Raw genomic sequence first — 11,425 nt, 5'->3', positions numbered from 1 at the left:
TTGTGTTGGTACAACAAGGCAACGTTCCTTAGCCGACCGCGGGCTTCTAGTGGGCGCATAGCTCTGCATAAATGATTTAAGGTATGCTGGAGCAGACTCAGTGACTGTTCGTGTATGCCAGCATCAGAGCCTTGAATTTGATACGTGCATCAACCGGCAGCCAGTGGAGAGAGACAAGGAGTGGTGTAACATGTGCTCTCTTTGGTTCATTAAAGACCAGATGTGCTGCTGCATTCTGGATCATTTGGAGGGGTCTAATTGCACATGCAGGGAGGCCTGCAATGAGAGCATTACAGTAATCCAGTCTAGTTATGACAAGTGACTGGACAAGCAGTTGTGTGGCATGTTCAGAGAGAAAGGGTCTTATCTTCCTGATATTGTAGAGTGTAAATCTACATGATCTTGCAGTCTTTGAGATGTGGTCTGTGAAATTTAGTCTGTTGTCGATGGTTACCCCTAGATTTCTGACTGATTTGGATGGCGTTACTGTAGTTGCACCCAGCTGCACAGTGATGTTGTGTTCAACAGCAGGGTTGGCTGGAAAGACAAGGAGTTCAGTCTTGGCTGGGTTGAGTTGCAGGTGGTGCTCCTTCATCCAGGCCAAGATGTCCGCCAGGCAGGCAGAAATTTGAGCAGTCACTGTGGTGACGTTAGGCTGGAAAGACAAGTAGAGTTGCATGTCATCAGCGTAGCAGTGGTAAGAGAAACCATGTGCCTGAATGATGGGTCCCAGTGATGTTGTGTATATAGAGAAGAGAAGTGGCCCAAGCACTGATCCCTGAGGTACCCCAGTAAGTAGCTGATGTGGCTTGGATACTTCACCTCTCTAGGCTACCTTGAAGGACCTACCTGAGAGATAGGAATTAAACCAGTCAAGCACAGTTCCTGTGATGCCCAGCGAGGAGAGGGTACAGAGTAAGATCTGATGGTTGACTGCGTCAAAGGCTGAAGAAAGGTACAGCAGAATCAGGACTGATGATCTGGATTCAGCTTTCGCCCATCTCAGTGACTCAGTGACAGACAGCAGGGCAGTCTCGGTGGAGTGTCCACTTTTAAAGCCTGACTGATTGTCACCCAGCAGCTTGTTCTGTGAGAGATAGGCAGAAATTTGATCGAAAACTGCCCTTTCAAGTGTTTTTGCCATGAATGGGATGAGAGAGACTGGTTTGTAGTGTTCTATTTGTATGGGATTAAGTGCGGGTTTCTTCAGCAGTGGGGTTACTCGAGCCTGCTGAACTTTAGTGGGAAAAGTGCCTGTAAGTAGAGATGTGTTAATTATGTGTGTGAGTGCAGGTGGGATGGACGGAGAAATGGTCTGGAGAAGGTGAGAAGGAATGGGGTCAAGGGAGCAGGTGGTGGGGTGGTTGGAGAGGAGGAGTTTAGAGATCTCAGTGTCAGTCAGAGGAGAGAACATAGAGACAGACGAGTTGCATACAGGAGACAGGTGTTTGACAAGGTGTGGTGCTGAGAATGTATTGCTGATGGTTGTAACCTTATTAGTAAAAAATATGGCGAAGACATCTGCTGTCAGTGATGTGTCAGGCGGTGGAGAGGGAGGGCAGAGAAGTGTGTTGAATGTTCTAAACAAGTTGCGAGTGTCTGTGGTGCTGTTGATCTTGTTCTGGTAATAGGAGGTTTCTGTAGATTTAACGTTATCTGAAAAAGTTGCAAGCAGGGACTGATATTTACCTAGATCTGCTGGATCTTTAGATTTCCGCCATCTCCTCTCAGCTGCCCTGAGGTCAGTCTGATGTTCACGAAGGACGTCAGACAGCCAGGGGCTGGGTGGTGTAGCACATGCTGGCCTAGAGGAGATAGGACAGATGTTGTCTAGACAGGTTGTTAAAGTAGAGCTTAGTGTGTCTGTGGCAGTGTTTACATTAAGCGTGGCAAATACATTTTGTGTAGGAAGAGAGGTAGAGACAGCAGTGGAAAGGCGAGAGGGTGAGAGGGAACGGAGTTTACGGTGAAAGGAAACCAATGGTGGAGTCTGTTTTAATGTAGATGGGAGGGTCATGTTGAATTGAACAAAGTAGCGATCAGAGACATGTAAAGGAGTAACAAGAATATTTGAGTTGGTACAGTTACGTGTAAAGATGAGGTCCAGCTGGTTGCCCGATCTGTGAGTTGCTGTGGTGTGTAGTTTTTCTAAGTCAAATGAGGCCAGGAGAGTATTCAATTCAGTGGCCTGGGGCTTGTCTTGGTGTATGTTGAAATCACCAAGAACCACAAGTGGCCTACCATCCTCTGGCAAGGAAGACAGCAGGACATCCAACTCCTCAAGAAAGTTTGTCAGCTGACCTGGAGGGCGATAGATGACAACACAATTATTGTGGGTTGCATTGTAGTAATAGCATGGATTTCAAAACTAGTATTGTTACATAGTGAAGAGTGTGTTGAAAAAGTCCAGTTGTTATGAATGAGCAAACCTGTTCCCCAGCCCCTACCAGTGTGTCGAGGGGTGTGAGAGAAGGAGAAGTTGTTGGAGAGAGCAGCAGGTGTTGCTGTATCCTCTGGACATATCCATGTTTCTGTCAGTGCCAGGATGCTGAGGGTGGACTGCGTGGCAAAGGCTGGAATAAAGTCAGCTTTCTTCACAGCTGACTGGCAGTTCCAGAGTCCCACATAGCAATGGTGTCAATGTCCCAGTGGGCGATTCTCTGTTTGGAGACAGCGCTTCCTTTCCGCTGTCCACCAAAGCAGACAAAGAGCTGCTCGGAACTCCTAAAGCTCTGCGTGCGATCCAAATAGATGCGTAAAGCTCGCACTGGACACAGCAACGCCAAGGCTGGGTCTGCCTCCTCCTGGGGCAGCGCTTGCAGGTTCACCACCTGATCCCTAAAAGGGGTCGTGGGAACCTTAGGCACATAGCCCGGTCGGGGTCTCAGGATCACGTGAGAGTAACCCAGACCGAACTCCAGGTACGATTCGCTGACAGAGAACGCTTGCAGGTCCCCTACCCTCTTGATGGAAGTGAGCGCTGTCAGGATGGCAGTCTTGAAAGAGAGTGCCTTAAGCTCAGCTGACTCCAAGGGCTCAAAGGGAGCTCCCTGTAGACCCTGAAGGACTACAGAGAGGTCCCACGGGGGAATGAGGCATGGTCTAGAGGTGTTCAACCTCCTAGCGCCTCTCAGGAACCTGATGATCAAGTCGTGCTTCCCCAAGTACTTACCATCTACTGCATCGTGATGAGCCGAAATAGTGCCTACATAAACCTTCAAGGTGGAGGGGGACAGCTGCCCTTCCAACCTCTCCTGCAGGAAGGAAAGCACCGATCCGACTGCACATCTCTGGGTGTCTTCCCGTCGGGAAGAACACCACTTAGCGAACAGACGCCACTTCAAGACATACAGGCACCTCTATCAATTGGTGTCTATCACTGCGGGTGGTAGGCCACTTAAGTCCTCCACGTCCCGTCCAAGGGCCAGACGTGGAGTTTCCAGAGGTCTGGTCGCGGGTGCCAGATGGTGCCCCGTCCCTGAGAAAGAAGGTCCTTCCTCAGGGGAACTCACCGGGGGGCTGTCGTGAGGAGTGTGAGATCTGAGAACCATATCTGGGTGGGCCAGTAGGGTGCTACTAGGATGGCCTGCTCCCCATCCTCCCTGACCTTGCACAGGGTCTGTGGGGGAAACACATACTTGCGTAGTCCAGGGGGCCAGCTGTGTGCCAATGCGTCTATACCAAGTGGTGCCTCGGTCAGTGCGTACCAAAGCGGGCAGTGGGAGGATTCCCGGGAAGTAAACAGGTCTACCTGTTCTTGACCGAATCCAAATCAGCTGGACCACCTGAGGGTGGAGTCTCCACTCTCCCCTGAGGGTAACCTGACATGACAGCACGTCCGCTGTGGTGTTGAGGTCGCCCGGGATGTGAGTGGCTCGTAGCGACTTGAGGCGCTGCTGACTTCAGAGGAGGAAACGGCGGGCGAGTTGTGACATGCGATGGGAGCGTAGACCGCCTTGGCGGTTGATGTAAGCTACCGTCGTTGTGTTGTCCGTCCGGACCAACTCGTGCTTGCCCTGGATCAATGGCCAAAACCTCCGCAAGGCGAGCAGTACTGCCAACAACTCTAGGCCAATGCAGCCGCAGGCCAATCCAAGAACCGGCGGCTGTGTGCCCGTTGCATAAGGCGCCCCAGCCCTTCTTGGAGGCATCTGTTGTAACCACGACACATCTGGAGACCTGCTCTAGGGGAACCCCTGCCCGTAGAAATGCCAGGTTGGTCCAAGGGCTGAAGAGGCGGCGACAGATCGATGTGATGGCCACGCTATGTGTCCCGTGGTGCCATGCCCATCTCGGACTCGGCTGTGAGCGGCGCACCGAGCCCAGGAACCAATCGTAGAGCTGCGAGGGTTCAGGGGAGAGTGGAGGGTTCCACTCTAGCCCGACGCTCACAGCCGCCCGGGAAAGCATGTCTGCCATTTCCACGTCGGCCTCAGACTGGGCAACCGTTCCCGAAGGAGGAAGCCCAGCCGAAGCCTCAGTGTCAGATGGGACGAGCCCACTCTCCGATGCTGCGCTCGATAACTCATCATCTTCCGGGGAGCCAAATGAGATGCCGAACCCGCCCTGAGACAAGTCAGCGATCTCGTCTGAGCACGCGATTGGGGCAAGCGAGCGTGCTGGGGAATGGGAGGTCCGTGGGGGGATACCTGGCGGAGGTGGTCCCATTGAGGTCCCCAAATCGCCCCCAGTGCTAACCGGCACGGCCTCATACTCATAGGGGTGGCTTGCTTTCTTTTTTTTTCAGTGCACTGAATGCAACCGCTAAGCTCCGAAGAGAAAATCTGAATGAGTGGTTGCATACCAGCTCCTTCTATACCCGTATGTCCGGGGGAGTGGCATGCAAATTCCACTCGCCAATTCTCATTGGCCTTTTTTCAAAGATCAGAGGTGTTTCGGGCTCCCAAGAGTGACCCCTAGTGTCACTACATCGACACAACGTCGAGTGAGTGACAGATAGGGAACTATAACTGAACTGCTGTTAAAATATATTATACATTTGAACGAAGATAACATTTGTATAAAATTTGTTACCCATTAGCATTGTATTTATTAAATAAGTTAAATATAATACAAGTTAAGACCTGAATGAACATGTTGCTATGTACAGGACATGTCTGGACAAGTCTGAACCAGTTTGAACATGTCCAACAGAGATGTCGGCTGAAGAAGTGCAGGTGCAAGAAGATGGTTGCAGAGACTTGGCACAGGGCCTGACTACATAGAGTTGAGCTTGAGGTCAACAAGATGGCAGCTAAGATTAAGGGGTATTTGGGTACTTTCCAGAAGTCTTGGCACAGACTACAAAGACACATACTTCAAAGCTACAACTGATATGATCGATGGACATGCTGTTTATAAAAAGCTGATGCAGAGACAAGAAGATTCAGATGCTGTTGCGTCCAGTGCAGTATCTCTGACATGACAAACTTCCAGCTATGATATATGTGAGCCAGAACATACTGTGAAGGAGTCTTCCATCCAGGTTGTAATTATAATTTATGCTTAGGCCAGATTCAACTTTACCTAACCTGAGAATAATACAAATAAGATAGAAGGTGTTAGTTTACACTCCGCAAAACTATTATATAAAACTATTATATATATATATATATATATATATATATATATATATATATAATAGTTTTTAATATATAATACACAGTAGTTAGTTCCGGTCCTCGAATCTGATTGGACGAGAGACGTTCCATGAGTACTGATGGTCTCATCAGCACTCGGACGCTTCACTGTTTATATCACTCCGCTTGTGTTCACGCCATTCTAAACTAAAGTGTAAGAGCAGTGCAGATGTGTTAAGACCTACTGTTTGTCTTTTTTTTTTACATTACATATGTTAGCCAGCAGGTGGTGGCAAAAGATCATTTTTGTGTGTAATATGAGCCAGTTGATGAAGTGAAGTGAATCCGCGTCACTCAGCGTTTACATACAGCTTTACATGATCGCTCGTATTACTACTACACTACTAAAGATAGTAAATAGCTTTAAATTGGCTTTAAACGAACAACTTCAGCATTACGGCTCATCACAGCTGAGAGACACAACAGACTGATTAATTACAGAACTCAAGGTGCTTACCTCTTACCGGACTTTCCACATTGGAGAAGATGTGCTGTTTAATATGGCGGAGGAGATTGCGGTTTCTATAGTGAAAGACTCTTGCACACTGGCTACCATGAAATAGGGAGAAATACCCCTGCTTGGACAGCTATTTTTCCACTGAGAAAGCTGATCTTCAGAAAGCTGACAGCATCTCTGCTTGGGAGTGGCAACAGGTGATCGCACATGCTCCATCTCTCTCCACCTCTCTCTCCTTCTCTCTCTCTCTCTCTCTCTCTCACACACACACACACACACACACACACACACACATCCTTGTTTATCCAACAACTTGTGCGGTCGAATCACAGCAGTGCTGATGTAGGGCCATATCGCACTCTTGCTCATGCGCCCGTGGAGGAGTGGCTGTCATCCGCCAGAGGGTGGAGGAGTGGTCGAAGATCAAGCGACGGCATGTCTGGGAACCAGCGAGCAATTTTTTTTCTCTCTCTCATCTCTCTCTCTCACTGTTGCTCCGCCTCGCTCTTTCCCCCTCCCCTTGTCTCCCTCCCAGTTCTCGAGGAAGGTGGGGAAAGCCTGCCAGCAGGCGGGGCCAGAAGGGCAGAAGGGGGTGTACATCAGTTCCCCAGCCTGAGGCAAAGGAGGGAGGAGTGTGACGAGGATGAGGGCGGGCCGCAAGTACGCCCGGCCCCCAATCGGGCTAATCAGCCGAGGAGAGGGATAAAGGCAGCCAGTTGCGGCAGTTCGAGAGAGAAAGCCACATGCAGCTGCCGTGTGTGTTTTTATGTTTTGTGTGTAAGAAATGTTTACACATGAGGCCCCTGGTTTTAAAGAAATAGGATGACATGAATTCTTATTAAATGTGTATTTTATTATCATTAATTATAGTATCTCTTTAATTAGCATTGCAGGTTCAGATAAAAAAAAAGAAAAGAAAAAACAGGAGGCAAACAGAAACTTAATCTTTAGTGTGAGATTGGTGAATGTGCCAGAGACAAATTCTGTGCTATATTATTATTATTATTATTATTATTATTATTATCCTTATTTTATCAGTAATATCAGAAATGTTCATGAAATAATTTGCCACTTGCTTGGAAAATGCAAATTCAAACAGTTTTTTTTTTTTTTAATTTTTTTTTATTAATGTGGCTAGATTGTCTTCAACTTTATTATCAATTTATATTTACACAATAAAATGAAATACAGAAACACAAACTGATAAAATATGAAAATCAAAATAATAAAATAGAACAGAAATAATCTGCTTGGTTGCCTCTCAGATCAGTCACTTTAACTGGTCAGTGTTTTTGAGAGAAGCTTGCCATCAACAGAGAAAATTTCAAACATCAAATAATTTATGAGACTGTGGCAAGACCCTGTTTTTTCACCACGTCTGTAAGTTACACTTTTTTGCATATTGTCTATTGTTCATATTAAAAAGCATACTGACAAAATAAACACGGTCTGATGGTGCAATTGTTGTTCTGTATAGATTGTTACACAATTTTTTTCTTTCTTTTTCTTTTTTTTTTTTTCTGGGGGACCTATTTAAATCCAAGTTTGCCTCTAAAACTGCACTAGTTCCTGGTTAAGTGACCCATGATATCTTGGACTCAGCAGAGCATCTGACGAGGCAAAATCAATGTAAAAATCACTAATTGCCAGCTTTGGTTTCACTTCATTTATGTTAAGAGCTTGGAGTTAAACCTTTAATTAGATTAATAGTGAGGCTTTGGTACATTGTGGATAACTGGTTTGACAGGGAGGGAGCTTCACACAACTCAGAACTTGTGCAGTGTGCACAAAAGGATATCTTCATAAATAAATGCCTAGACAGTCCAGCATATAAGATACTGACTAACTCTCTTCATATTTGCTTTCCCCATAGTATATTTTCATTAGGCTGTAGAGTTGCTTCTGTTTACAGACTGATCCAGTATTTGGGTTAAAATATTAGCCTAGGTCTGCTCTTATGCCTAAGGACAGTGTCTTCAATCATTACAATAAGCAATAAGACGTGGAAAGCTTTTCACTGATGAGGCGCAAAGAGGAAGTGATGTCATGGCAGTGCCTTACAAACAGGATGTGAGTGAATGCAGTTCTGATGCAGTGCCACTCTAAACCTGTAGGTGGCCTTTAGTTGTGGAACAGGAGGCACTACAGTGGAGGTTAACTTGTTTTAATGTACAGTGAAGAAAATAATAATGTCATTGTTTAGAGATATAAATTTGATTATTAGCAATTTTCAAATCTGAAGTGTGTGTGTGTGTGTGTGTGTGTGTGTGTGTGTGTAAGTGTCTGTATATACACACACTCCGAAATGACACCATAGTTGTGGGGAAGATAAAAGTTAATATATTAATTTACCCCTGATCATCCATTTGACAGACATTTTAAAAATACTATTGTCATATTTTTCTATTAAAGGACATTAATTGATGAGCCCAATTCGTCTCTTCAATGTCTCTATTACTAGAATGAATGAAATGCGACTAAATTATGTCTTTCCAAAGCTAATTCTTTGTTACAAAAATATATTTGTCTTTTAAAATAATATACAGTTATTTAATGTTGAAAATTCTTACTATCAAGCTTAACAGCAAGGCTGTTTTTTCCCCTCTTCTTTTTAATAGAAAGTTTCAATATCTCAAGAGAGAGAGAGAGAGAGACAGCGATACTAGAGTGTCATGATGAAATCTAGTTTTTCTTCAGTGTTCTCTGCCTGGTTGTTCATTCAGGAAGTAGAAGCACATTCAGGCTTCAGGATCATTTGCATAATGGAGATTTTCTTCAAAGTAGATCTTAGATCTCATCAACCGACCAAAACAAAAAAATAAAATACTTTTGTAAACAAAAGTTGCTCTCTCAAAGAAAACATTACAATGCCACAAATCCTATTATGATTTAGAAAACAAGTATTGTTTCAAATCAAGAGAAAAGTACAACAGCTCAGTCTTTACTCTTTGCATGTCTATATCATTTAACAAGAAAACAAATGCAATTAGATCTAAAAAAATTGGAATGGTAAAAAAAAAAAAAAAAAAAAAAAAAAAAATGGATACCATAACTAAAAAATACCATTGCTACAAAGAAACTGCAAATATATATACAAGACCCTGTGTTCATTGAGAGTATATACGTGAGTTTTTTGTGTAAGAATGAAACAGAATGAGCTTTGCAAGTTTTCTTTCATTTCAACCCCCTCAGTGCCTGTTATGATTTCATGTACGGTCGTGGTGACCGTATCAGAGTTCTTGTCTTAATATTTCAAATCCCTGTGAATCTTGGTACAAGTCAACAGCAGCAGGCATTGGTTTGTTTGTAAGGGTCTTAAGTTCTATTAGCATTCAACTAATAAAAATGTCTCTTTCCTGATGATGTCACCAGATGACGCTGGAGATGCTGGTTTCTCGGGGCAACAGTGGCAGCATTGCATTATTAATGTGTTGCTCTTCTATCGCCTGCTGCTGCTCACGGGGTGGTTTCCCCTGTGGCCGCTGTCCGTTCAGAAGTGTCATTGGGATGTTGCAGTAGGTGTGTTGGTTGCCTATTGATGACAGGGGTGGGAGGGTACCAGACGAAGGGATGTCGTACTCGTAGCTCCTGTAGTAATGCTTCTGTCGCAGCTGCGTGTGGTATGTGTTGTGGAAAGTAGAGCGAAGCTCTGGATGTGCAGTCGCCATGGCGGTGGAAGTTGCTGCGGCCATAGACATAGCGGAGATGGTCTGCAGCTCGCCGAAGGGTCCCTGCTCGCTCACATCCAGCACCTGCTCATGCGACAGCTTGGGCTCTGGATGTTTAAAGGGCATTTCATACTGAAGCTGCTTCCAGAACTTGGAGTTTAGTTTACTGCTCTTTGGTCCAGGCCACTTGATCACCGTCAGAAGTTTGATGGTGTGTTTGAGAGCTTCAACTTCCTGATAGTTCATGATCCCTCGCAGCTCTGCGCATTCGATGAGAATAACTTTAATTTCTCCAGTAACCAGCATGTTCCTTAAGCGTGTCTCCAGCTCAAAGATGCTCCAGCCGCGTCGCACCACGTAATTGGGCGTCATGACGATGATGAGACGTTTACTCTGGTCAACACAGCGAGTGACATCCTCAATGTATGCTGAGAGAGAAACAGGAAGAAGTTCTTAAAATCCAGCTGAATAATATTTTTTTTTTTTCTTTTTATTGAATTCATCCAGACAACATGCAAATTAAGCAGAATACACAAATCTTGTTTTGGCTAATTATTGCTGTTTAAGCAAGCACTGTTTGTTGCAGAGTACAACTCTTTAAAAGGAACTTCACTAAGAGGATAAATAAAAACAGTAGCATAACTCAAATACTGAACACACACTGATTTCTGAAACACTGAGAATGGGAAAAAGACAAAACAAAACAACATCAAACACAAATTCTGCCCTGAACACATGAAGCCGAACCCTTTGAACAAAAGCCTGAGGACGTTGATGAGAAAAAATAGTTTATTGTCTCACTATGCTGGCCTTAAACTGACAAACAGGGCTTTAAATCACTTTTATTTTTATTTATACATCTGACACAGTTCCAGCTTCAAAACAGCTTTAATCTGCATGAGTGAATTAGGAAACAAGGAGTCAATGAAAGACAGTCTGACTTGCCGGTGTTCTGTGCCATTGTGTTACAATACTGTCATACTGTCTATTTCAAAAGGTCCTTATTGTGGCCATTTATGTGTAACTGAGTAACCAAGCTCTATCTCTGCATGTCAAGGTTTGGTGGCACTGACAGACACTTGATTATCTTTATCTATTATCTATTTCATCTTAAATAGTCAAAAAAATAAGATACCCAATACGGTCTCTCTTTCACAGTAGAACTTTCTCAATGTATCCTAAAGCCTCCGAGACTCAAAAAAGAAGAAGAAAAAATAAAAATAAAAACAGGTAGTTTGTGAATCATAGCTTTTGCTGGAGTTCAAATTAAATCCTTGCTCAACACCATGTGCCCATTTCCCCCAAAAGTGAAATTTGTAAAAGGGTGTCAGTCAGGGTTGTAAACAAGTGAAAAGGCCAGAAAAGAATACCTCTAAGGAGTCTTGTATCATCTTGGAAATGATCATTGCTGAAACCTAAACATAAATATTCCAATATTGAATGTCTGATCATCAGATTCAACTAAATAAGAGAAAATGAGCAAGGACTTCCAACAGAGAAACTGGTAGAACTGTGTTTTTGCCTCTCAGTTACAATCACCAGTTTATCCATCTTAATATGGGACTTGTAGCTACAGGGCTAACAAAGCTACTTGAATATACTGCAATTTTAGTTTAAGAGCTTCACAAAAAAACACACTGTGCTGTTTATTGAATTATTGA

At 44.4% G+C, this 11,425-nt stretch overlaps 1 protein-coding gene across 1 annotated transcript in view; it reads right to left on the bottom strand.

The window, feature by feature from the left end:
• Positions 1-9,150: 9,150 nt before the first annotated feature.
• The window catches only part of LOC127426481 (interleukin-1 receptor accessory protein-like 1-B), a 395,093-nt gene continuing 392,818 nt past the window's right edge, over positions 9,151-11,425 (bottom strand). Inside the window, exon 11 of the mRNA XM_051673334.1 lies at positions 9,151-10,192. Within this exon, the coding sequence (XP_051529294.1) occupies positions 9,462-10,192 (731 nt within the window). The 3' untranslated portion in view covers positions 9,151-9,461. The remainder of the gene's footprint in view (positions 10,193-11,425) is intronic.

Source organism: Myxocyprinus asiaticus, chromosome 35 (assembly GCF_019703515.2).
Source record: "Myxocyprinus asiaticus isolate MX2 ecotype Aquarium Trade chromosome 35, UBuf_Myxa_2, whole genome shotgun sequence".
In the NCBI taxonomy this organism is placed as follows: Eukaryota; Metazoa; Chordata; class Actinopteri; order Cypriniformes; family Catostomidae; genus Myxocyprinus; species Myxocyprinus asiaticus.
The sequence above is the reverse complement of the archived record's forward strand: the minus strand, read 5'-3'. Positions and strand labels throughout refer to the sequence as shown.